Raw genomic sequence first — 27,428 nt, forward strand, 5'->3', positions numbered from 1 at the left:
TCTTTGTCCTATTTTCAATGAAATACAGGGTTTCCATGATTCGCAAATTATCACATACTGTTTTTATTTACAGTTTACACAGCGTCCCAACTTTAGAATTGTGGTTGTAACAATTTACAAATAATGTTAATGGTGATATTAATTGTAAAATGATTTTAAAACACTGTTTTTTGCTTTGCTCTCCTGAGTGTAGTCACATTCAGATACATAGATTCGACAAGCAATATGTAAAAGAACTATATTGAAAATGTAAAGTCTTGTCATTTCTTTCCACTGATGACTAGAGGAAAGAAGGACTGACAGTTTGTTCATGTCAACACATGGGCTCCAGTCAGTAACTACACACCTACAAAATGCTTGCTATTTGCTCTTTATGTAGGCCCAAGTAGAGAAACCCTGTATTGTCTTACATGCACCTTCATGGTCCTTCCTGGAGGCTTAATATTTAATATCACAGTATTTGTCTATAAGGATGACACACCAGTAAAAGTTGACTAGGCTTAACTTTCTCAGTCTCAGTCAATTTTTGGCTTCTCCATTTCCATCACTGGTTTTTGAGATCTGCTGGAGTATAGAATTTTGATGCAACCCCGAAAGATCTTGCGCATCCACATGATGTTCATGATGTCGAGGCAGAGGCTGCAGAGAATCCAGGCACAGCGAGCCCCCGGTGTGAGTCTGTAGAAGGCCTTGGTGCCATACACACTGTACATTTGGCTGTAGTAGACTGGAATGATTGCGATCCTCACCAGGAAAAAGGAGGATGCCATGGCTACCCCATTAACAAAGCTGGCTTTGGAAAGCTTGTGGTAGCCCAGAACCTGAAGAAACCACCTGGAATCACATCATGTGGTCATCAAACATGAGCTTTGAGTGAGTCGTCCTAAAAAGCATCCAGAGATGACCTTTGAGTCAGCATGTGCTGATGTTTTGTTGATTTTTTTTTTAATTGATGACAAAACCTAGCTATTATTTTTCCTGTTTTATGATATTGTCATGATCTCTCATCTCATTATCTCTAGCCGCTTTATCCTGTTCTACAGGGTCGCAGGCAAGCTGGAGCCTATCCCAGCTGACTACGGGCGAAAGGCGGGGTACACCCTGGACAAGTCGCCAGGTCATCACAGGGCTGACACATAGACACAGACAACCATTCACACTCACATTCACACCTACGCTCAATTTAGAGTCGCCAGTTAACCTAACCTGCATGTCTTTGGACTGTGGGGGAAACCGGAGCACCCGGAGGAAACCCACGCAGACACGGGGAGAACATGCAAACTCCGCACAGAAAGGCCCTCGTAGGCCACGGGGCTCGAACCCGGACCTTCTTGCTGTGAGGCGACAGCGCTAACCAATCTAGAACTGTGCTTTTTCCACTGATCACTGATCCAGCACCAAATGTCCTAGTTGGGTTTTTTGGGACCTGTTTAACTCCTTATACCCCATAGCGGCCATGACTTTTAAAACTCATATCTGCTATAGTAGAAGCTTCATTCATGAAATATTACCGTGCTTACCAATGGATACATGAACACCATAGCTTTATTTTCAAAAAGTCAACCGGGAGTGTTGCCATTGACATTTCTGAAGCAATTTGTTCACTTTTTTCGCTACTGACTGATGGGCTGAGGAGTTGCAGTGTCTCAGGGAGTTATGGCTAGCTATCGGAAATCCCTGTGTCTGTTCTCACTATGGCGTGAGACAGTATTTATGTGCACCAATCATGATGATCCATTGTGTTTGAATTACAGTGATGCTCATATTGATGTGATAAATGTCAAAATAATTAAAAAAAAGCTTAAGAGTAATATTATCATCCTCCTTTTTTATGACTAGCTCACTCTCTAGCGGTCCATAGCTAGCTATCACTGGCATAATCGCTCATTAAGATGATCAGATTAAGATAAATAAGAATACATGTATTGTAAACCAAGCAAAATCAAACAAAAAATGGAAATCCATGCCATGTTTAGTTGCTGTGTGTGTGTGGAGTGGTTTTAGAGAGAGAGAGAGAGAGAGAGAGAGAGAGAGAGAGAGAGAGAGAGAGTTATTATATTTTGATTTATCTTTTTGGATAAATCATTAACTTTTCAGTTGATTTCTTATCCTGTTGTGTATATTCTGTACCTGGCCCATGTTTTTACTCTTTTTTTTTGATATACAAAGATATATATTTATTTCCGATAGGGTTTTTTAAAGACTTTTATTGCACTCTGTTTGTTGTTACTGTTTATTCCTGACTCTTTTCTATTTGTGAGCTGCTGAAACATGAATAAAGTTGAGCTTATCTTATAACCTGTGTGATAAGATGAAAAATAAGATGCTAATATGATAAATACCGCTTAAACGCATTAAGAAAATACGAAATGTAATAAATACATCTGCAGTATTGTTCAAAACAGAAGTCCAAATTGGACCTGGCTATGGAAATGAGGTTTAGTGTGTATGTAAAACTATGTACTGTATTTTAATATTTGTAAATGTTACAAATTCACATTTTATATCATATTAAAACATACTTCATGCTCTTTCAAACAAAACAAACTTAATTTTTTTTAATCATCATTTTTCTTTCTTTTTCTAAGTATAACTTTGTTGTTCTCAGTGAAATACTGCAGTGTTCTTGAATTCTGTTGGGGTACAGAGAGGTTTAAAGTTGGTACCATAAGGAACTAATGGTACTCAGGGGCAACACTTTTTCCTGTTATTTGGTTATGGGAAACACATCATGGAATGTTTGGCATTCTATAAACGAATGAGAGCGTCAATGACGGCATAGCTCACTCCGGCCCCGTCTAGTCCAGAAGGAACGATCTAAAGTGCCCTTGCGCAATAAATGTTGCAAGATATACACACTCTATACAAGCGATATATAGAAGCTATATACACCCTAGGAATACTGACCTATTTGCCAAATCCAAAACAGCGAGGAATTGGCCAAGAAGAAGTGATTGTTGTTGAACTGCTCATTAAGGCTTAATTAGTCCATAACTTCATTAATAATTGTAATTGAGCAAATCTGGGTGGAAGTTATATGCCTCTACCTTCATGCCAGAAAGAATCAAAATCGGTGAAGAATTGAGGGAGAAGTGATGTGTGGAAACTGCTCATTAGCGACTGATTGATTAATTACTCCATATCTTCATTATTAATTGCAATGATGCAAATTTGGGTAGAAGCTATATGCATCCCAGGCAGACCTACCTTCCTGCCAAAAAGAATAAAAATCAGTGAAGAATTGACGACGGATGGACGACGAGTGACAGACAACACATGATGGCATAAGCTCATCGCCTGTTGGCTGGATGAGCTAATAACCAAATAAAAAGCCGAAAATATAAAGCATATAACGGTGTGGTCCCTTGGTGTTATCCATTGCTAATTTAAATGGTTAGTGTAATGCAGATTAAACACTAGGCAGTTTGTTATTCAATTCCAAAAGCATGGCGAGCTCCATTTATTAGTTACATTGTGTACCAATTAACCTCTGCAAAGAGGACATAAATAATGTTCATCATTTTTCCGAGCATGTAGGATGCAACTTCACAGAGTTGAAAGTATCCTGATAAAGTTTTTACAGTGTTATTTTAATTGTGTTTCTTAACGTTGATCATTTATTCATGATCACTGGGTCTCTAATCACTGTGTCCATTCCAGTCATCTGTCAGACTGGGAGAAAATAAGCTAGAACGCTGAGTTCTTGTTTTTGAATATATAGTGAAATAATATCTTCCAAATACGTCATACTTTACAGTTAAGAGCAAGTTTGCATCCCCATTGTTTCTGAATAGAAGAAAGGAAAATAGACTTCCATTTTACAATTTATCTATAAACACATTCCAGAAAAATGACAAAATGTTAAAAAACAAATGAACATGGGTGTATCCTGCAAGAAGACAATAATCCAAAAACACACACAGAATCAACGGTAGCATAGTTTGAAAAGAAATTTTGCCATGCCCCGCCCAGTCTCCAGGTCTTTAGCAACTGCTTTATCCTGTTCAGGGTTGACGTGGACGTGGCACGTGCCCTGAGAACACTGGTTATGAGGTGAGAATACACCCAGGGTGGGACACATGCGTGTGCACACACACACACACACACACCTGCATACAATCTAGCATTACCAATCCATGTACTGGGATGTTTTTTAGGAGGTGGAGGAAAGACATGCAGACATGAGGAGAGCATGTGAAACTTCATATTGACAGTAATCTGAGCTCGGGATTGAACACTAAATGTTCTGAAGTTTTTGGAGATTTATATCATATTCAAAAAATGGGGTGCAAACTTTTGCAACTAAACATATTTTGGGAGACAGAAGTGTGTGTGTGTGTGTGTGTGTGTGTGTGTGTGTGTGTGTGTGTGTGTGTGTTAGGTAACTTACCTCTGGTTCACAAAGGGAGTGGAAAATTCAGCAAGCAGACGGAAATTGGCAAAATGGGGCAATATTCCCTGACTCTAAAAAAAAATGCACATGAATTAATGTGATCATACAGTACACTAGTATTCAAACTGAACACTCTCCGTAATGTCAAATTCATATAAAATGTTGTCCATTTTATATATCTAACCCTAAATACATAGAGGATATTAAACAGTTGCATGAAGATATGAAGAAGTTTCTCTTCGAGTGGTGAATGCATATTTCACGAGTGAGTGAAAATATTTTCAACAAAAGAAGATAAACTTCATATCTTCATGCCACCATGCGATGTTCTTTATATTATTTGGACACATCCACAAAAAATACGCAAGGTAATCAAAAGAATTTTAATTTTGAACCGGTTTTCCATATTGACAACTGGCATCAAGTCAGCAGGAAAACATTGGGAATGACATCATCGGAATGAAATATCAGGAAATGTGTCACTCAGATCTGTGATGTATTTTGTATGAAAAATTTGAGTTTTTCAACACAAGAAGATAAACTTCATATCTTCAAGCCAACATGTGAGTTTCTTTTTTATAATATAGACACGTTCACAAACAAAAAGTACCCAAATTTATCAAAAGAATTCATCGATTTCTTCACAAGTGACATAGAGATTTATGTTTTTGGTTCTCCATAGTTTCATTTCAGTTTCATTTCCACAAATGGTTTGAAACCAATGAATGTCATTGGTTTCAAACCATTTGTGGAAATGAAACTATTAGATATGTTTTGGGAAATTCCAGACGTATAAAGTTGTTTCACATTCAGAATAATGCTCCAGTACATTATATTATGATGACTACTACAATAAATAAACTTCTTGTATTTTGGAATAAAATGCTAACATTTTGAAATGAATACTTTATTGGGAAATTTGCCTACAGTACATGTACAAATAACTGCAGTATAGTAGATATCTGTTAACTCTTTATAATTTTCCCAGAATTGTTGAAATACTAAATAAATTTAAATTACTCATTTGTTTGTATTATATTATATTTTAACCATTTCATATTTTATCTGACTACTACTACTAATAATAAACACAGGTGATTTTTAACATTTTAAATATTAGTGTATATTTTCAGTAAACTAAAGCAACAGATAAAATCTTTATGTTTCAAGCCAGTGAACATGAAGAACATGTTTTTTTTTCACAGTCATTAAGGAAAGCAATGATGCGGAACGTTTACACTAAATAACTCCTGCACAGAGTCTTGAGGGAATCTCAACCACATCAGGGTTTCATTTACACACACCAGAGATAAATAAATCCTTGGTTACCTCGCTCAGGTAGCCTGAGAGCAGAAATAATATTACATTTAAAATAAAAGAAATAAAAAATGAAAGAGACTCAGTAATACAACTATGACAACTCTAAGCGGACAAAAACTAAACTAGACCACACCAGTACAGTCAGTATTAAATATAAACATAAATAAAATGACTGGTAGCTTTTATATATATATAAAAAAAAAAAATCTCCTTCTCACCCCCGGCGGGGGGGTGGTATCCATGTCATCCTCAAGCTCGGGTCCTCTACCAGAGGCCTGGGAGTTTGAGGGTTCTGCGCAGTATCTTCGATGTTCCTAGGACTGCGCTCTTCTGGACTGAGGCTTCAGATGTTGTTCCTGGGATTTGCTGGAGCCACTCTCCCAGTTTGGGGGTTACTGCCCCAAGTGCCCCCACTACCACGGGGACCACGCAACCCTTGACCTTCCACATCCGTTCCAGCTGCTCTTTCAACCCTTGATACTTCTCAAGTTTCTCATGTTCCTTCTTCCTGATGTTGGCGTCAGCTGGGATCGCCACATCTATCACCACCATCCTCTTCTGCTCTTTGTCCACCACCACTATGTCCGGTTGGTTAGCCAGGATCTGTTTGTCAGTCTGGAAGCTGAAGTCCCACAGAATCTTGGCCCTGTTGTTCTCAGCCACCTTCTGTGGTATGGCCCATTGGGACTTGGGTATTTCTATTCCATACTGGTTGCAGATGTTCCTGTATACTATCCAAGCCACTTGGTTGTGCCTCTCCATGTACGCTGATCCAGCTAGCATCTTACACCCTGCTACTATGTGCTGGACTGTTTCAGGGGCTTCTTTGCACAGTCTGCATCTTGGGTCTGATCTACTCTGGTAGATCCTGGCCTCTATGGCTCTTGTGCTTATGGCCTGTTCTTGTGCTGCCATGATTAGTGCCTCTGTGCTGTCTGTCAGTCCTGCATTATCCAGCCACTGGTAGGATTTCTTGATATCAGCCACTTCCTCTATCTGACGGTGGTACATGCCATGTAGGGGTTTGTCTCTCCAGGTTGTCTGTTCCTCCTCCTCCTCTGCACTCTCATCAGGGTTCTGCTGCCTGAGACATTCACTTAGCAGTTCATCCTTTGGGGCCATCTTTCTGATGTATTCTCGGATTTTCGATGTTTCATCCTGGACCGTGGTCTTGACGCTCACTAGCCCTCGGCCTCCCTCTTTCCGCTTAGTGTATAGTCTCAGGGTGCTGGACTTGGGGTGGAACCCTCCATGCATGGTGAGGAGCTTTCTAGTCTTGATATCTGTGGCTTCTATCTCCTCCTTTGGCCAGTTTATGATACCAGCGGGGTATCTGATGACTGGTAGTGCGTACATGTTGATGGCTCGGACCTTGTTTTTACCATTCAGCTGACTTTTCAGGACCTGCCTTACTCTCTGGAGGTATTTGGCTGTGGTTGACTTCCTTGTGGCCTCTTCATGGTTTCCATTAGCCTGTGGGATGCCAAGGTACTTGTAGCTGTCTTGGATATCACCTATGTTGCCCTCTGGTAGGTCAATCCCCTCAGTCCGGATCATCTTGTCTCTCTTTGAGACCATCCGGCCACACTTGTCCAATCCGAATGACATCCCTATGTCATCGCTGTAGATCCGGGTGGTGTGGATCAGCGAGTCTATTTCTCGCTCGTTCCTGGCATACAGCTTGATGTCATCCATGTAGAGCAGGTGGCTGATTGTTGCCCCACTACGGAATCGGTACCCGTAGCCGCTCTTCGTGATGATCTGACTGAGGGGGTTCAGGCCTATGCAGAACAGCAGTGGTGATAGCGCATCTCCTTGGTATATGCCGCACTTGATGTTGACTTGGGCAATGGGTTTTGAGTTGGCCTCTAGGGTTGTCTTCCACATTTCCATTGAGTTCTGTATGAAGGTCCTTAGGTTCCTGTTGATCTTATACAGTTCCAGACATTCCAGTATCCATGTGTGTGGCATTGAGTCGTAGGCTTTCTTGTAGTCAATCCAGGCAGTGCACAGGTTGGTCTGTCTCTTCTTACAGTCTCGGGCGACTGTTCTATCGGCCAGTAGCTGGTGCTTGGCTCCTCTGGTGTTACTGCCAATTCCTTTCTGTGCCTCGCTCATGTATTGAGCCACATGCTTACTTATTTTTGCCGCAATGATGCCTGACAGGGCCTTCCATGTTGTGCAGAGACAGGTAATTGGCCGGTAGTTGGATGGGATGGGTCCCTTCTGGGGGTCCTTCATGATTAGGACTGTCCTGCCTTGGGTTAGCCATTCTGGGTGGGTTCCATCCCTCAGCAGCTGGTTCATCTGTGCTGCTAGGCGTTCATGGAGTGCAGTTAGCTTCTTCAGCCAGTACGTATGGATCATATCGGGGCCTGGTGCTGTCCAGCTCTTCATCTTTGACACTCTTTCTTGGACGTCTGCCATTGAGATGGTTACTGGTTCTTGTTCTGGGAGGTTGCTGTGGTCAGCTCTTAGGTCCACTAACCATTGGGCATCGGTGTTGTGTGATGCCTTTCTTTCCCATATGTCTTTCCAGTATTTTTCCACCTCAGCTCTTGGTGGGTCTGACCGGTTGTTGTTCCCCTGCCATTGAGAGTACACCTTGCTGGTTCAGTGGAGAACAGCTTGTTTATTCTCCTGGCTTCTGCTTCCTTGGTGTATCTCCTCAACCGGGTGGCCAGAGCTGTTAGTCGCTGTTTGGCAGTTTCGAGTGCCTCTGGTATGGAGAGTGAGTTGTACTTCCTAGGCGCCCCTTTATTCACCATGTTCCCTTTCTGTAGTTCAGCTAGCTGGCTAACTTCTCTCCTTGCTGCCTTTATCTTGGCCTCTAATCGTCTCTTCCATGGTGGATACTGTTTGTTATGTCCCGAGCCCACCTTGTGTCCAAGCATCTCCATGATTACTGTTGCTGTACTGTGTATCAGCTTGTTGGTCTCAGTGATGGTTCTTGTGGAGATTGTCTTCAGAGCAGCATTCACATCTACTAGTAGATCTTCTGAAGGTACTTGGCAACTCAGCTTTGGTATTCGTCGGGGGCTCCAGGTTTCCAGTTGGGTCACGATCTTCCTTCTCAGGTCAGCAGCTCTTGTGTTGAGGCTGTTAGCTGTTGGGGCTTGGTACCCAATCTCTGGTTGTGGGGATGATGACATCTCCCCGCTGACCTGTCTTCCTGGCTCCCCCTTGCCGTAGCATCGTTGTTGTATTTCATTAATCTCTAGTTGTGATAGCAGATTTCGATTATGGATGTTGGAACACTGGGCTAATAGCTGTTTCTTTGTTAGCCTTGATTGTGGGTTTCGAAGTATCCAATGGTCCCACATTCTCTGCATGTATCCCCTCTCTCTGGGATTGCTTGTATAGTAGCATTCCAGCAAATCCGTATTTTCTGTCCTCGTCCATCGATGTCTTGTTCCAGTAGCCCATTTCTCATCAGTTTGCCCTGGTTCCCTAGCAACTGACGCAGACCTTGTTGACCCGGGCGACGTCTGAGCCGGTATGACTCTATCAGTTATGTTTTCGCTCATTCCTGAGGTAGGCTGATATATCATGAGGGGTTTTGCCTAAGGACCCTTACTGGATGATGTTTTGCCCCGACCGGGATTCGAACCCCGATCTCCTGCGTCGTAGTCAGTGAGCATTACCACTGTACTATCCAGCTGATATATATATATATATGTATATGTGTGTGTGTGTGTGTGAGGTTTGAAGCTGCAAGGACTCTTCTTGTTTATCTTTTTACATTATAAACATTATAAATAAGAGATAGATAGATAGATAGATAGATAGATAGATAGATAGATAGATAGATAGATAGATAGATAATGTCACTTTGTCCTATTTAGCTACCAGTCATTTTATTTATGTTTATATTTAATACTGACTGTACTGGTGTGGTCTAGTTTAGTTTTTGTCCGCTTAGAGTTGTCATAGTTGTATTACTGAGTCTCTTTCGTTTTTTCTTTTCTACATTTCTGATCTGTCTCCATGGTCTTACCAAGAAAGCATATGTTAATGTTTCATGCTGAAATCTTGTCATTCACTTTATAAGATCCTTTTTATCAGCCTCTATGACATTAATGTTCATTTTTGTAAGTAGCACGCCTACTATAAAAACACATATTAAAATTACGGCATATTAGAATTAGACTCATGTTTTTAAAAAAAAAGATATATAAAGATAAGTCCCAGCAAGTAGAAAGGATAATGACATTTTCTAGTCAGTATCATCAAATAATCTGTCAAATCTACAAACTCACCAGTACATAATAATAGGCATAAAGAGCAGCAAGGTGGTGTATGACAAAATACTTCTCTCCTATGAAATCCCAGAAGCAGATCATAAGCAGCAGATCTGGAAAGGAAACAGAGCACAGTCCCTAAGATCCGTTTTAGCCAAACAGTATGACACGATCATGGCATGTTCACTTCTGATGTCCATACAAAGATCACTTTTAATTAAATTCAAGGTTTTCAATCTCTCTCTAAAAAAAGTAAAAAAATCTGTCATGGCAGATACAGCAGCAGCACACTTTACAGTGCAATGATCATTATTCAAAATGAAGCTGTGAAAGCTTTGTGTGGTAGAATTTTGCTTTATTTCAGTATCACTAGTGCACAGAAATGGTCTTGTGATTGCAAACGTGCTTTAGCACTTGCATGCATGTAAATTTTATTTTAATTGTTACTTACTGGATGTAACACAGATTGCGCTGCAAACTAGATACAGAATTGAGCTAATTTATTTGAACAGATTGAGTAATTGCAGTAATTGAAAATTATTTTATTGGAAAATTATTCGAATTAAAAAAGATTATAGGGCGGCACGGTGGTGTAGTGGTTAGCACTGTCACCTCACAGCAAGAAGGTCCGGGTTCGAGCCCCGTGGCCGGCGAGGGCCTTTCTGTGTGGAGTTTGCATGTTCTTCCCATGTCCGCGTGGGTTTCCTCCGGGTGCTCCGGTTTCCCCCACAGTCCAAAGACATGCAGGTTAGGTTAACTGGTGACTCTAAATTGACCGTAGGTGTGAATGTGAGTGTGAATGGTTGTCTGTGTCTATGTGTCAGCCCTGTGATGACCTGGCGACTTGTCCAGGGTGTACCCCGCCTTTCGCCCGTAGTCAGCTGGGATAGGCTCCAGCTTGCCTGCGACCCTGTAGAACAGGATAAAGCGGCTAGAGATAATGAGATGAGATGAGAAAAAAGATTATGATGAAGGGTTGATACTAACTAAAGCCTGACTGATACAGAAATTTTCACCAGGAGCTAAAAGTTCAAAACCAGCTGATCGAATTAAGCAGACATCAATATTTTAGTCAAACAGATATTGTCAATTTTAACAGCAGATACACAAGGACCCAAAATGCACATATTAGGAAAAATATAAAAGAATTATAATTTAAAAAAGGTTCAGGTACATGCAAATAAAAAGAAAGGAACAAACAAAATAGCTCAACACCAGGACTGACACAACTAGGAAACCCACAGCTCAGTAATCCAGCTTTCCACATGGAGTACATCACCAACACAGCAGGAAACCAAGCATTACATTACAAATGCTCTTATCCAAAGTGATGTACAGTGTACCCAGAACAGCCTGGGGAGCAGGAGGGGGTTAGGTGCCTTGCTCAAGGGCACGTCAGTCATTCCTGCTGGTTCAGGGAATCAAACCAGTGACCTTTTGGTCCCAAAGCTGCTTCTCTAACCATTAGGCCATGGCTTCCTACCGTAACTATACAGCAGCCATAACTATACAGAATTCCAAGCAATAGCAAGCAAACAGGTGAAATAAATAACTCTCATGGCAAGAGGAAATGAGAACAAGAAGTACTGACCACAAAAGGAATGTATGTCAGGAATGTCAGGGAGTATGATGAGTGAACAGTGATGGAATCAGGGTGGATGGGACAAAATGGCATACTGAACATACTCCTCATACTAAACCCCACCCGAAAGCAGGATACTGTATGTAGCAACATGAATGTCACCAATATGAATATTTCCAGTCGGCTAAAAATATACCTTCTAACCATACTTCATACTTGCCAACTTTTCAAAATTCTCATGGGGGAGAAAACTGCGTGAACGACATTTTCAATTGGACGAGGGTATGATGCGCGGTTGAAATGATAAAAACAGTGGATCCCAATTAATTGCAAACCATTTGAAATGTATACAATTAAAGAGTTTTTGAATTGTTGATATTGTTCTATCAGTTACTATAGGTTATGGGATTCATGTATCAGGCATGAGAGAGCTCAGAGTGAAAAATCTGAAATAATACTCGTCTTGAATTTTAATATCATAACAATGAAAGGGAAGTCTTAAATCAGATTTTGAGCTGAAAAATCTCATGCCTGAATATTGTTTACACACAGAGACCCACAGAAAATAACACAAGTGATGCTTTAGAAGAATGTTTATCATTTCTTAAAATAGTCACAGTGAATGAAAGTATTATTGGATTGCATCAAATGTGATTTCCTTCTGTAAGCTCATGTAAAAATACAGAGAACTATAATATCATATAGAAATTAAATAAAATTTTGATAAGATTTAACCAAAATAGTAACAACTCAATTAAAGAAATACTGCCCTGTCTTAGTACTACTAAAATGCATCCCTCTCACGAAACACTTTCCAACAGAATGTTTAAAAAGCACTAGAAATCCTATCCAAATCCTATCGGAATGCATCAAAGGAATATGCTCATTTGCAAACTTTGGCTGAAAGTTTTCAAACAAAATTTAAAAATGGCATTATAAATACTACCATACTATCAAAATATACACTACCGTTCAAAAGTTTGGGGTCACCCAGACAATTTTGTGTTTTCCATGAAAAGTCACACTTTTATTTACCACCAAAAGTTGTAAAATGAATAGAAAATATAGTCAAGACATTTTTCTGGCCATTTTGAGCATTTAATCGACCCCACAAATGTGATGCTCCAGAAACTCAATCTGCTCAAAGGAAGGTCAGTTTTATAGCTTCTCTAAAGAGCTCAACTGTTTTCAGCTGTGCTAACATGATTGTACAAGGGTTTTCTAATCATCCATTAGCCTTCTGAGGCAATGAGCAAACACATTGTACCATTAGAACACTGGAGTGAGAGTTGCTGGAAATGGGCCTCTATACACCTATGGAGATATTGCACCAAAAACCAGACATTTGCAGCTAGAATAGTCATTTACCACATTAGCAATGGATAGAGTGGATTTCTGATTAGTTTAAAGTGATCTTCATTGAAAAGAACAGTGCTTTTCTTTCAAAAATAAGGACATTTCAAAGTGACCCCAAACTTTTGAACGGTAGTGTACGCCACAAAGAAATTCACTCGAATGCAAAATTTTAGTACGACCCAAATACATTCACTAGTAATCTTTCACTTAAAACCTCAAAACTCGATCAAAATCAATCACTTTCCAAATAATTCACATGTAAACTTTCACTTAAAACTTTCAAACATAAATTCAAAATAACACGAAGACACTCCCACACTATTCAAATACACTCACCAAACAAATTCTCTGTCATGCAAAATTTCACGAAACACTTTAGAAGTTGTACAGTTTGTTTCTGAAATGGTCTGGAAGACTAGTTTAATTTCACACTCAAATGTCCATTATATTCTGATTTAAGGTATCTTCACCTTGAAATGTGTAACTGGCTGGTCGAACATTTGCTTATCCATGGAAATTCATTCTCCCATGCAACCTGGTATTTGCATTCATATTTTTGCCGTTGGCGGCACGGTGGTGTAATGGTTAGCACTGTCGCCTCACAGCAGGAAGGCCCTGGGTTCGAGCCCAGCGGCCAGCGAGGGCCTTTCTGTGTGGAGTTTGCATGCTTTCCCCATGTCTGCATGGGTTTCCTCCTGGTGCTCCAGTATCCCCCACAGTCCAAAGACATGCAGGTTAGGTTAACTGGTGACTCTAAATTGACCGTAGGTGTGAATGTGAGTGTGAATGGTTGTCTGTGTCTATGTGTCGGCCCTGTGATGACCTGGCGACTTGTCCAGGGTGTACCCCGCCTTTCGCCCATAGTCAGCTGGGATAGGCTCCAGCTTGCCTGCGACCCTGTAGAACAGGATAAGCGGCTACAGATAATGGATGGATGGAATCCATCACTATGTTTAACTGAAATGCCTGGAATGACTATAACGAGAGGAGAAAACCTAGCTTTAATCACAGAGCATCACTTAATGGAAATGCAGAACATTCGCAATTGTGTTTGGTTGACTTTTTTTTAACTTGCTTCTATTTTGAGCAAAACTACAATGACAACCTGTTTTCTGAGAGTAGTCAGAGGTTTTAACTCAACAGATTTGAACTATCTATAAAAACTTTGAAGAACCTTTTTTTCCCTCAGAGTGTATGGAGTTTAGAGTACAGTGGCATAGTCAGGGATTAATTTCCAGGGAACGAGGAAATGTTCAAAGTAAAATCAGTACATGATCTATGCAACTAAAATGCTAATAATGTGCTCATACATGAGTATGAGTATCAGTAGGAGTGTTCATGTTCAGAATTTCTCATTTTATTATGATGACTTGATGTTGACCTATGATGAGCGACATTACAGCACAGCTACTGTGAAGAAAATGTTATTTGACACATTCATAGTCAGCTACGATGTACTGTACATGAGCAATGTTAACCAGTCACGAATAAGCATTTGGAACTGTCATAACATACATTCCGCAGCCACTTTATTAGGAACCCCCATCCACCTGCTGTTTTATGCAGTTCTCTAATCAGCCGATCCCTTGACAGCAGCACAATGCATAAAATCATACAGATACAAATAAAGAGCTTCAGTTAATTAATGTTCACTTCAAACATCAGAATGGGAAAAATTGTGATCTCAAAGTGTGACTTTCTTTCACTGTGTTGGTTTGAGCCAGATGGACTGGTTTGAGTATTTCAGAAACGACTGATCTCCTGGAGTTTTCACACACAGCAGTCTCTAGAGTTTACACAGAATGGTGCGAAAAACAAAAAACACTGAGTGAATGAGCGGCAGTTCTGTGGGTGGAAACAAACGCCTTGTTGATAAGAGAGGTCAGAGGAAAATGGACAGATTGGTTCGAGCTGCCAGGAAGGATATAGCAACTCATAGCAACTCTTTACAACCGTGGTGAACAGAAAAGCATCTCAGCATGCAACAGCAGAAGAACGCATTGGGTTCCACTGCTGCAGCCAAGAACAGGAATCTTACAATCAAGAACGAGTTCCTATTAAAGTGGCCGGTGAGTGTCGTGCACATCCCACAGTGTGCAACACATAAACTACATCAATAATTAGTCCATATGGTTGGTTTATCCAGTAATTTTGGATCACAGTGTACTTCTTCCATAATGTCCTCTTGTTCTGTTACATCCTATATAATTTCTATATTAACTGACATAGGCACTTATATGGTGGAAGCTCTGTGTAGAATAAATTAAAAAAAAACCTTGTTAATTCTGTGAGGGCACATCGCTGTGGGATAAGAGGAATAAAACCCTTCATGGTGTGAGGTTTGAGGAAAATAATCATCTTCAGGATGGTACATGGATATCAGACCACCACCCTGGAATTGTTTATTTTTGTATAACAGCATGCCATGGTGTGTTTTATTCCCTACATAATATATAAATATATTATCTTTGCCGGGCAGCATGGTGGTGTAGTGGTTAGCGCTGTCGCCTCACAGCAAGAAGGTCCGGGTTCGAGCCTCGTGGCCGACGAGGGCCTTTCTGTGCGGAGTTTGCATGTTCTCCCCGTGTCCGCGTGGGTTTCCTCCGGGTGCTCCGGTTTCCCCCACAGTCCAAAGACATGCAGGTTAGGTTAACTGGTGACTCTAAATTGACCGTAGGTGTGAATGTGAGTGTGAATGGTTGTCTGTGTCTATGTGTCGGCCCTGTGATGACCCGGCGACTTGTCCAGGGTGTACCCCGCCCTTTGCCCGTAGTCAGCTGGGATAGGCTCCAGCATGCCTGCGACCCTGTAGAACAGGATAAAGCGGCTAGAGATAATGAGATGAGATTATCTTTGCCTTCAATAATTAGGCCATGCTCTCTGCAGGATCAATAAAGTGCAATCAAATGCAAATATCAAATGAGCCAACAAAGGTAAATGCCAAAATCCTTTTTCATTCTCCAGTTCATAAACAAAAGTCTTTTCTTCAGCATGTTTACAGTCTGAAGCGTTTCGAGTTTACACAGAATGGTGCGAAAAACAAAAAACATCGAGTAAGCGACAGTTCTGTGGGTGGAAACAAATGCCTTGTTGATAAGAGAGGTCAGACAAAAATGGCCAGATTGGTTTGAGCTGCCAGGAAGGATATAATAACTCATATAATCACTCTTTACAACCGTGGTGAACAGAAAAGCATCTCAGCATGCAACAGCAGAAGAACACATTGGGTTCCACTCCTGCAGCCAAGAACAGGAATCTTAGAATCAAGAACAAGTTCCCATTAAAGTGGCCGGTGAGTGTATTTCAGGGATTCAAACCCATAATCCACCCCTTAACTACACCTCTGAAAGAGTGTTTACTGATGTAGTTCAGATGTATATTATTATGAACATGCAACATAGATACCTGACAATGCAGAACTCTCTCACACACGCAAAAAGACATGCAACCTTAATATCAGGCCTACTGATATATCGATATAAGTCCTGCGGTACAAAGTTAAGTGTTAAATATTTGTAAAGGTTCCCACCTGAGATGAGGTAGCCTGTGGTTACGCCCACATTCAGTTTCACCAGTGTCGGATCTCCCCTTTAAGAAAAGACAAGAATGTCAATGAACAATTATGAACGAACGAATGGACAAGTTTAACCATAGATAATGCCACAAGAAAACTCTCACCAAATGGGGTCTTTCTTGATAGCTTCATCAAAAAGTAATATATAGAGACAAAAAAGTCCTACAACCAAAGCATGAACTGTAGAGACAGCCCTGTTTGGGATACACAGAGCTTGCATTTTATAATATAACATGAATAGGGACACGTAAACATAAAATAATATCGCTCTACACAAATACACATTCTTACAGCAAACATAAGATAAAAGACATATTAATAAAAGAAAAAAATATTGACCTAGAGCTCCATTCTGTCCTCTGCATGTGTGTGAGTGTGAGGAAAGCTGGGATGAGGCGCTCGGACAGCCACGGGCATGCGACGTGAAAGATCCACTGAGAGACGAGGAAGCTGCTGAGGATAACCAACACCACAGGGATGCTCAGAGGCTCCATCGCCACCTCGTCCTGCAGAGAGAAGAAGTGTGAGTGAGGGACAGAGACAACACAAGATAGAGGACAGAGACAACCCATACACACCACTGTTCTCACTCCAGCATGCAGTAAATTCCTCACTAGGCTACATCATGCCTTATGCTGTAAAAAAAAAGACTATTTCCAGGTTTCAGATTTGCAGCTAGGTGAAAAGCATCACTTGTCCCACGTGCTGCCGCAGTACCTCTCTGCTGCCAAATACCCGGCATGGAGCTCCGTTTGCATATTTGCTGACACAGCGCTATTGGACAACCAATTCTCATATTGCTGTATCCTTCTTTTACAGTGAAATGATCAATGGCTTTGGGAGATACACACAGAAATGAGTGGAGTACAAGCATCTGGCAAAATATACAGTGTCAGGAAAAAAAGATGCTCGACGAAAAAAGATACTCGACAGGCTTATTTTTGTTCCCAGATGTGGTCTTTTCACTCACTTCAATCATGCATGTTAAACATATTTCAATATGTTTTCCCTTTCCTTTAGAACACTAGACTCGTTAAAAGTCAACTTTTTAATTAACACCAGTGTAGTTGACATACTGGGAGTAAATTTAGTCCTGATTTGGATAAATCCCACCATCCTATGATAATTTCTCATCTCATCTCATTATCTGTAGCCGCTTTATCCTGTTCTACAGGGTCGCAGGCAAGCTGGAGCCTATCCCAGCTGACTACGGGCGAAAGGCGGGGTACACCCTGGACAAGTCGCCAGGTCATCACAGGGCTGACACATAGACACAGACAACCATTCACACTCACATTCACACCTACGGTCAATTTAGAGTCACCAGTTAACCTAACCTGCATGTCTTTGGACTGTGGGGGAAACCGGAGCACCCAGAGGAAACCCATGTGGACACGAGGAGAACATGCAAACTCCGCACAGAAAGGCCCTCGCCGGCCACGGGGCTCGAACCCAGACCTTCTTGCTGTGAGGCGACAGCGCTAACCACTACACCACCGTGCCACCCTTGATAATTTCTTTATAAGAAAAAAAAAATGCATAATTCAATCCTGAGCTCAGGTTACTCTCTGTCCTGAGATTTTTCTTGCATCCATGTGGGTTTCCTCTGGGTTCTCTGGTTTTCTCCCATCTCCCAAAAACCTGCCAGGAAATGGATTGGAAGTGGAAGCGCAGAGTGGAATTATGTTAAAATCAAAGGCTTGGATTGATGCGAAATGGCACGAAAGGGCAAAAGTAATTCTGGTTTTCCAACACGGCTGCCTCCTTCACGTTACAGCTACATTGGGAAGTTTTATTCATGTTTATCACAATGTCAAACCACAAAAGCAAGTACATGTATCATAAAAAAAATTTTAAAAATTAAAAAAAAAGGGAGGCATGGTGGCATAGTGGTTAGCACTGTCGCTTCATAGCAAGAAGGTCCTGGGTTCGAGCCCAGTGACCGATGGGAGCCTTTCTGTGTGGAGTTTGCATGTTCTCCCTGTGTCTGCATGGGTTTCCTCTGGGTGCTCTGGTTTCGCCCACAGTCCAAAGACATGCAGTGAGGTTAACATGGGGCGGCCTTAGGCTGAAGTGCCTGTGAGCAAGGTACCTAACCCCTAACTGCTCCCCGGGCGCTGTAGTATGGCTGCCCACTGCTCTGGGTGTGTGTGCGTGTGTTCACTGCTTCAGATGGGTTAAATGCAGAGGATGAATTTCACTGTGCTTGAGTGTGCGTGTTACAAATAAAGGCTTCTTCTTCCTCTTCTTCATCACTCAAGAACCTGTAACTGGTTAGATATTTATGGGAAAAAATTGACTGCATGTTAGCTACTAATTAAAGAAATAAACTTCAGAGACTAGACATGTTAGGGTAACAGAAATTTTATTTTTCACCAAATCGTTCCTTTCAAGCTTGTGATACTCTGAGTATATATTAAAGCTACTACTATTATTAGCTCATCCGGCTGACAGGTGATGAGCCCATGCCATCATGTGTTGTCCATCGTCTGTCTGGCGTCATCCACATTTCACGAAAATCGCTTCTTCTCTCTCAATTCTTCACCGATTTTTATTGTTTTTGGCAGGAAGGTAGGTCTGCCTGTGGTGTATATAGCTTCTACCCAAATTTGCATAATTGTAATTAATAATGAAGATAAAGTGTAATTAAACCCTAATGACCAGTTTCCACACAAATCACTTCTTCTCCCTCAATTCTTCACCAATTTTGATTCTTTCTGGCATGAAGGTAGGGGTACCTAGGGTGCATATAACTTCTACTCAGATTTGCTTAATTACAATTATTAATGAAGTTATGGATTAATTAAGCCTTAATGAGCAGTTCAATAAAAGTCACTTCTTCTCGGTCAATTCCTCGCTGTTTTGGATTCTTTCTGGCAAATAGGTCGGTATTCCTAGGGTGTATATAGCTTCTATATAGTGTATATCATTTGCAACATTTATTGCACAAGGTGGCCCACTTTAGATCGTTCCTTCTGGACTAGATGGGGCCGGAGTGAGCGACGCCATCATGGTTGGTCTGGTTGCTACTACTAATAATAATAATAATAATAATACTGGGTGGCACGGTGGTGTAGTGGTTAGCACTGTCGCCTCACAGCAAGAAGGTCCTGGGTTCGAGCCCCGTGGCCGGCGAGGGCCTTTCTGTGCGGAGTTTGCATGTTCTCCCCGTGTCCGTGTGGGTTTCCTCCGGGTGCTCCGGTTTCCCCCACAGTCCAAAGACATGCAGGTTAGGTTAACTGATGACTCTAAATTGACCGTAGGTGTGAATGTGAGTGTGAATGGTTGTCTGTGTCTATGTGTCAGCCCTGTGATGACCTGGCGACTTGTCCAGGGTGTACCCCGCCTTTCGCCCGTAGTCAGCTGGGATAGGCTCCAGCTTGCCTGCGACCCTGTAGAACAGGATAAAGCAGCTAGAGATAATGAGATGAGAATAATAATACTTGCAATAGCATTTAAACTATGTATTATATATTAGGGGGGCGGCACGGTGGTGTAGTGGTTAGCGCTGTCGCCTCACAGCAAGAAGGTCCGGGTTCGAGCCCCGGGGCCGGCGAGGGCCTTTCTGTGTGGAGTTTGCATGTTCTCCCCGTGTCTGCGTGGGTTTCCTCCGGGTGCTCCGGTTTCCCCCACAGTCCAAAGACATGCAGGTTAGGTTAACTGGTGACTCTAAATTGACCGTAGGTGTGAATGTGAGTGTGAATGGTTGTCTGTGTCTATGTGTCAGCCCTGTGATGACCTGGCGACTTGTCCAGGGTGTACCCCGCCTTTCGCCCGTAGTCAGCTGGGATAGGCTCCAGCTTGCCTGCGACCCTGTAGAAGGATAAAGCGGCTAGAGATAATGAGATGAGATGAGATTATATATTAGTTTTGTCTTGTTCAGGTTGTGTGAACTGGATGTTCATCACTCAGGACATCACATCACTCAGATCTGCTCCTAAACTGACCAACAGAACACACTTATCCTCTTTGGCTACACCTCTTCCACCTGCAGTGTCACTCATACGGTTCCCTAAGGCTCAATGCACGGACCACTGCCAATCATTAGCCACATATGCTGACTTTTACTGTTATGCCGACACCACACAGATCTACCTCAACACTAAACCCTTTCAAAAATCAGAAACACATCAAAACCTTGTGAAACACAACTTTCTCAAGATCCTACAACACTGCTCATTGATGATTCGTTACGTATTTCCCCCTAGTTTGTAATCTCAGTATCATTTTGGACCGTTTTATGTCATTCAAACCCTACAAGATCCACTATAAAAACCCTTACCTGTCTTGGATTTTGTCTTTTCCCCTGTTACTCTGCCTTTTTTGCTGCTTAAACCTACAACTTGCCTCGACTGGATGTCACTGGATGACATTTTCTGTTATGTCATTTTTCCTGACGCTTTTCTCACCTGCATCATTGTCTCTTATTTTCATGTAAGTTTATGTGTCTCTCAGTGTTTATCTCTGTTTCCACATATCTGTGTAACCGTCTTTGGGTTAGGGCAGCATAGTGGTGCAGCAGGCAGCAGTTTGTTATTGAAATTTGCATATTTTCCCTGTGTCTGGATTGGATTTTCTCCAGGTTCTCCAGTCTCCTCCCACCTTGCAAAAACATGATATTAGGTGGATTGGACGGATTGGCCCTCGGTGCCAGTGAGTGTGTGCATGGTGCTCCACAATTAACTGGCATTCTATCCTGGACTTGTTCCTGCCTCATTACATTACAGGCATTTAGCAGACACTCTTATACAGAGCAATGTACAAGGAGCACACAGAAATACCCAGCACCTGGGGAGCAGTTGCCTTGCACAATGGCACTTCAGCCATGGATTTTTATGCCGGTCCAGAGAATCGAACCAGCAACCCTTTGAACCCAAGGCTGCTTCTCTAAACTTTAGGGCATGGCTGCCCCCTCACACCTCACACCCAGTGGTCCTGGTATAGGCTCCAGATCGAAGACCATGATCAAAATGAAGCACTTACTAAATATGAATGAATGTCTTTGGGCTTGAAATACCTTTGAAAGGTTTTTATTATTATTATCCCATTTCCACTTCAGTGGAAATGGGATCTTGAAATTGCTTAGGTTTAGTGTACACGTCATAGTAGTAGTTAGACAAGGGTCATTTCTCACTCAGTTTTCAAGATATTTGGATGAAACTTGGTGTGCATATAGATAGTGGCCATCTGTGCTCTTCATATCATGCATGACATCACACAACGTCATGACATCATTTTATGATGTCATAAAAATTTCAGGAATGGGACCACTTGGTACAGTACCAGGACAAGCGAGACAAAATTCTTTCATGCCATCTTCCATGGCCCTTATACCTGAATACTTTTTTGCACTCATTTGACCTCTGACCTTGACCCTTTGCCAGAATTAGGTCAAAGGTCACTTCTGCGTTAACTCGCTACTCCTTCCTTTCATGAATTTTCACCGAATTGGGTACGGAGAACCTATAGATATAGATATTCAGAATAGTTCACATCGGTTAAGCGATTTGACCTATTTTCACTGATTTACGTGACCTTGAACTTGTCAATTTAGGTGGCTCTATAGCAAAAAGTCAGAGTTTTGTCTATTTATCATGGTCTTTGAGCTAGCCTTGCTCCTTTGCCATAGAAAAACACGTTTTAATGAATATTTAGAGGTTTTTTCACATATTTTCAAAAACGGAGCAAGACAAAGCTATAGTTACTATTAACCATGAATAGGAAGTCATATATGGACTTTCATTTGGGAACATTGGTTTTGCCCTGGAGTGACCTTGACAGGTCAGATCAGTGATCTGCATATTTTTCACTGGTCTGCATCAAGAAATTAGTGAAAGATAGGAACTTAGTTAATATTATTAACCATGGAAGTATTATATCCTTTTCCCTTTGTTATCAGATTCCAGACAAGTGGCCTCATTTCTTTCAGCTCTGTGACCTTGACCTTTGTCCCAAGGCCTCAGGTGTGGAAATGGGATACCACTGTGCCCTTGGCACAGTACCTCTAGTTAGTAGTAGTAGTAGTCGTAGTAGTAGTAGTAGTGGACTATATCCATTAGACAATGAAAATAACATTAAAATCCACCAATAACATATGTCTTTCCTGGACTCTGTCAATCCCTCCATAATGAGAAATAATAATGGAACGGGCAGTGATGCAAGAATCACAGTGACCTTGTCAGATTTGAACTGTCCTCCAGCAGTGTGGGATTACTGCTGACACGTGTAACACTATAGGAGGGGGGGGAAAGTGCAAAGCATCGAACTGTCTACACATCATCCTCTGCATTTAGGCTATATAAACATCAGGAGTACAGTGACATGAGACATTTACAGTATTTAACTGTACAACCTAATATCGGGATTCTCAGTACATCACTACATCTGCTTACGCCTTCACATTTTAAAGGGGATGATATTAGATAGCATAACAGTGTAGCCATTGTAAGAGAGAAAAGAACATGAAGGTAAAAAGCATAACTTATATTACACCTTCCCACTCACTGATCAGAACACACCAGCAGCCAGATGAAAGAAAGAAAACGGAAGAAGACTGCAAGTGTTAATCCTTTAATTTTAGTCTCACTCAACCAAAACCAAAACAGGATGCACTGAATAAAAACAGAAGAATGTGCATGGACAGAGCTGAGGAATGATGCAAAAAAACAAAGAAAAAGAAAAGTGAATAAGAACACCATGGTGGTGTAAATATCCTCAGTGGTGTAAATATTCCAGAAGGGTATTTGCTTCAGAAAAGTAAAGCTATAGACAGTCATTTTGGTAGAAGAAGTTACACAAAATCCAAATAAATCCAGCACCAGTTCAAAAAAGCCACACATGCTGCTTAGGCTAGAATGCCTGAATGTTAATGCAAGAGTAGAAGCTCTCCAAATTGATAGTCAACATTACTGCCCTGATTTGTTTGTATGTTGGTGGTCCAAATCATTTGTTTGTTCTCCAGTTTACATGAGTTTTTTTTTCTTTCTTTGGTTTAAAACTGGATTGGAGCGTTGGAATATAAAAATAACTTTATCTCATCTCATCTCATTATCTCTAGCCACTTTATCCTTCTACAGGGTCGCAGGCAAGCTGGAGCCTATCCCAGCTGACTACGGGCGAAAGGCGGGGTACACCCTGGACAAGTCGCCAGGTCATCACAGGCTTGACACATAGACACAGACAACCATTCACACTCACATTCACACCTACGGTCAATTTAGAGTCACCAGTTAACCTAACCTGCATGTCTTTGGACTGTGGGGGAAACCGGAGCACCCGGAGGAAACCCACGCGGACACGGGGAGAACATGCAAACTCCGCACAGAAAGGCCCTCGCCGGCCCCGGGGCTCGAACCCAGGACCTTCTTGCTGTGAGGCGACAGCGCTAACCACTACACCACCGTGCCGCCATAACTTTATTAAATATTTAAAAAAAAAATTCTGCTATATGGGCAGCATGGTGATGCAGTGGTTAACACTGTTGTTTCACAGCAAGAAGGTTCTAGGTTTGCGCACCATGGCTGAGTTTGCATGTTCTCGTGCCTGCGTAGGTTTCCTCTGTGTGCTCCAGTTTCCTCCCACAATCCAAAGACATGCAGTTAGGTCGACTGGCTCCTGTAAATTGCCCATAGGTGTGAATGGCTGTCTGTCTCTCTGTATTAGCCCTGTGATGGATTGGCAACCCATCCCTGCCTCATGCCCAGTGTCAGCTGGGATTGGCTCCAGCTTCCTTGGATAACTGGTATAGAAAATGAATTCTGACTTACACCTACAGTAGTCCACACTAACATGCATCATTTGTCAAATGCTGTTTTTAATGTTAGCATTTTTTGTCCGCTTCCTTAAAGTTTACAGTCCACAATGAAATGCAGAAATGATGCGCACGGAGTGTCTGATCAATGACTTTTATGTATTCTCGTCAATTTTTGCTTGTTTTGATAATATGAACATAAAAACTGCTTTCTTGTACACCTCAGCATCGCTTGTATACTACACAAAGCAGTCAAATATAATAAGAAAGTATTTAATACAAATGGGCTCCATTATTGGAATTGTGGAGATCACATGGTGGTGTAGTGGTTAGCACTGTCGCCTCACAGCAAGAAGGTCCTGGGTTCGAGTCCAGTGGCTGACGAGGGTCTTTCTGTGTGGAGTTTGCATGTTCTCCCTGTGTCTGCGTGGGTTTCCTCTGGTTTCCCCCACAGTCCAAAGACATGCAGGTTAAGCTAATTGGTGGCTCTAAATTGACCGTAGGTGTGAATGTGAGTGTGAATGGTTGTTTGTCTCTGTGTGTCAGCCCTGCAATGACCTGGTGACTTGTCCAGGGTGTACCCCGCCTCTCGCCCATAGTCAGCCGGGATAGGCTCCAGCTTGCCTGCGACCCTGTACAGGATAAGCGGTTACAGATAATGGATGGATGGAGATCACATGACAGTTATATGTCAGTGTTTCTGATGAGTTAGTTTTTCCCTGATCCACATTACGTTTTAATAACAGCATGAATTATGTACTAGATCATTTGTAAAAGTCAAACTATCCAGCATTTGCATTTACATAGAATTATTTGGTAGATACCATAATCCAAAGTTTCTTGTGAGTCATGCAGTCCAATCACAAGGCTGTTAAAGGTGTGGACAGAGAGAGAAAAGGCACAGAAATGGTGTATGTTGCCAAACTGATGATAATTTGTCCAGTTAGGATATTTTAATCACATTTGCCTTGCGTGGGTTAGCTATAATTTGGGATCATTTTATTTGTGATTCATGATGTGTTTTTATGGAACAGTTATGTTGTTAGTTTTGAACTGAGAACATTTTAAACTGCTAAATCATCCATTTTAGTAACCATAAGCAAGATATTTCATGGTTTACTTTTATCTATGCATAATTATTTAGAGCCCTGTGATGACCTGGTGACTAGTCCAGGGTGTACCCCGCCTTTCGCCCGTAGTCAGCTGGGATAGGCTCCAGCTTGCCTGCGACCCTGTAGGACAGGATAAAGCAGCTAGAGATAATGAGATGAGATAAGATGAGAAGTCACAAGTCCTTTCAGACAAAGCCCTAATCTTTATGCATATGCTATAGGATACTTTATATGGCTTTCAGCTCATTAAAAGTTGTCCAGAAACTTGCAACTGGTGTAATTTTCTAAAAGTTGTTCCTGGCAGTTTCCTGTTTATGGCTCCGCGTACCCTAGTAGCTGTGCTAAGGTCTCAGGAAGCACAGAGAAAGAAAAGACAAGACGTGCTGTCAACTCTGTGTGCAGGATATCCTGGAAAAAGAAAATGTTCTGAAATCATGACCTCAACCTCTCACTAATTTTAGCAAAGGCCTTGCCTGTCGAAAATGTTCAACATGTTGTGACCAATTTGTGTTCTAAGAGTGTGGACTTAATTAGAACTAATCCACTCTTGGTTTCAGTGGGAAACATGGAAAACAATATGTGATCTCATAAAATAGTTTCACAAAAAAATAAATTAATTAATTTAGTATTATGAATGGGGCGGCACGGTGGTGTAGTGGTTAGCGCTGTCGCCTCACAGCAAGAAGGTCCTGGGTTCGAGCCCCGGGGCCGGCGAGGGCCTTTCTGTGCGGAGTTTGCATGTTCTCCCCGTGTCCGCGTGGGTTTCCTCCGGGTGCTCCAGTTTCCTCCACAGTCCAAAGACATGCAGGTTAGGTTAACTGGTGACTCTAAATTGACCGTAGGTGTGAATGAGAGTGTGAATGGTTGTCTGTGTCTGTGTGTCAGCCCTGTGATGACCTGGCGACTTGTCCAGGGTGTACCCCGCCTTTCGCCTGTAGTCAGCTGGGATAGGCTCCAGCTTGCCTGCGACCCTGTAGAAAGATAAAGCGGCTAGAGATAATGAGATGAGATGAGATTATGAATGACATATAATTAGTGACTGTTTTTGGTGTTGTGTGATAAGACTGAACTATTTTTACAAACCATCCATAGATGATTCTCTAATGCATTTGTTAGATTATAAATTTAACTCTTGGTAGCCATAACCTTAGCAAAACGTCCTAAAATATGTATGGCTTTAACATTTGACTTGTAATTGGTGACAATCATGTCCAAACCTCAAAATCCACCCAACAGATTAACTACCAAGTTTATGTTTATGGAAGTCCAAAAGTGTCAAAATTGCTACAAAATATCAAATCCCTGCATGGGGTAAAATATTTGTCACTGCTGTGAGCATGAGAAACTGGTCGAACACTGATGATTGTGAACTAAGTAAACATCAAGGGTTCTTGATTAACCTGTGCGGTTACATACCCATCTGTTTCTGCGAATAGAACAGATTATATGTGTGGGTGCATGGGAAAACCTTTAACATGGTGAAATTTGATCATTTCCCCTGTATACGGTTCAGAAGATTACAGGCTTTCTTGGGCTAAAATATATTTCTCTTCTTCATGGATTATATCTCAAGGACAAATTAGGTTCTGCTTACCTATAATAGCGCAAAGGAACAAAACTGCATTTAAACATCATACTCAGACTGTGATACAGGAGATTTGAGAGATGGCAGAGTGCATTGATTACCTGCAAGCTTCTGTTCTGTTCCTGCAGATAATTGTTTTCAGTCCATTTTTTTCTGTAGATGTATCCTTTTCCATTGCATTCTCCATTGCTGCACTCCACTTCCTCGCCGAAATAATGACACACCCATTGATGTCATCATTGTCTGCCATGACTGGAAAAAACAGCTATGTTTTAGTTCCAACTTTTCAGGCTCCAAACCAATTTATTTTTGGTTGAAGTGCTCTGAACGGTTCAAAATTTGGTGCATGAATGAGAATGGAAACCGTTCCCTGTTGATCGAAAAGGGGTGAGAGAGAGAGAGAGAGAGAGAGAGAGAGATGGGGACTAGTGAGGGTATGACTGTTTATTGCAGCTATAAGATAAATGAGAATACTAACTTGTCTTTTTTATGGTCGACAACATTACATCTAACTA

At 41.6% G+C, this 27,428-nt stretch overlaps 2 protein-coding genes across 2 annotated transcripts in view; both read right to left on the reverse strand.

The window, feature by feature from the left end:
- Nucleotides 1-4,465, reverse strand: part of LOC132864754 (holocytochrome c-type synthase-like) — a 41,794-nt gene extending 37,329 nt beyond the window's left edge. Inside the window, exon 1 of the mRNA XM_060898170.1 lies at nt 4,391-4,465. The gene's annotated coding sequence lies outside the window, so the exon portion shown is untranslated. The remainder of the gene's footprint in view (nt 1-4,390) is intronic.
- On the reverse strand, nt 161-27,152 carry LOC132864755 (TLC domain-containing protein 4-B-like). The gene is made up of 7 exons (XM_060898171.1): nt 27,015-27,152; nt 16,806-16,972; nt 16,571-16,660; nt 16,422-16,480; nt 9,973-10,067; nt 4,391-4,464; nt 161-834 (listed from the first exon to the last, which is right to left on the reverse strand). Exons 2-7 carry the CDS (start codon nt 16,958-16,960, stop codon nt 516-518), a joined length of 792 nt encoding a protein of 263 aa, XP_060754154.1. The 5' UTR covers nt 16,961-16,972; nt 27,015-27,152; the 3' UTR covers nt 161-515.
- Nucleotides 27,153-27,428: the final 276 nt, after the last annotated feature.

Source organism: Neoarius graeffei, chromosome 17 (genome assembly GCF_027579695.1).
Source record: "Neoarius graeffei isolate fNeoGra1 chromosome 17, fNeoGra1.pri, whole genome shotgun sequence".
Classification (NCBI taxonomy): Eukaryota; Metazoa; Chordata; class Actinopteri; order Siluriformes; family Ariidae; genus Neoarius; species Neoarius graeffei.

Bases quoted from the DNA above. Each gene is read 5' to 3' on its own strand.
- LOC132864755 (XM_060898171.1), bottom strand. From the start codon at position 16,960: ATGGAGCCTCTGAGCATCCCTGTGGTGTTGGTTATCCTCAGCAGCTTC. The intron at 16,661-16,805 runs GTCAATATTTTT...TATCCCAAACAG, and splicing joins AGGACAGAATGGAGCTCTAG to GGCTGTCTCTACAGTTCATG. The intron at 4,465-9,972 runs GTGAGTTTGTAG...ATTTTTTTTTAG, and splicing joins ATGCCTATTATTATGTACTG to AGTCAGGGAATATTGCCCCA.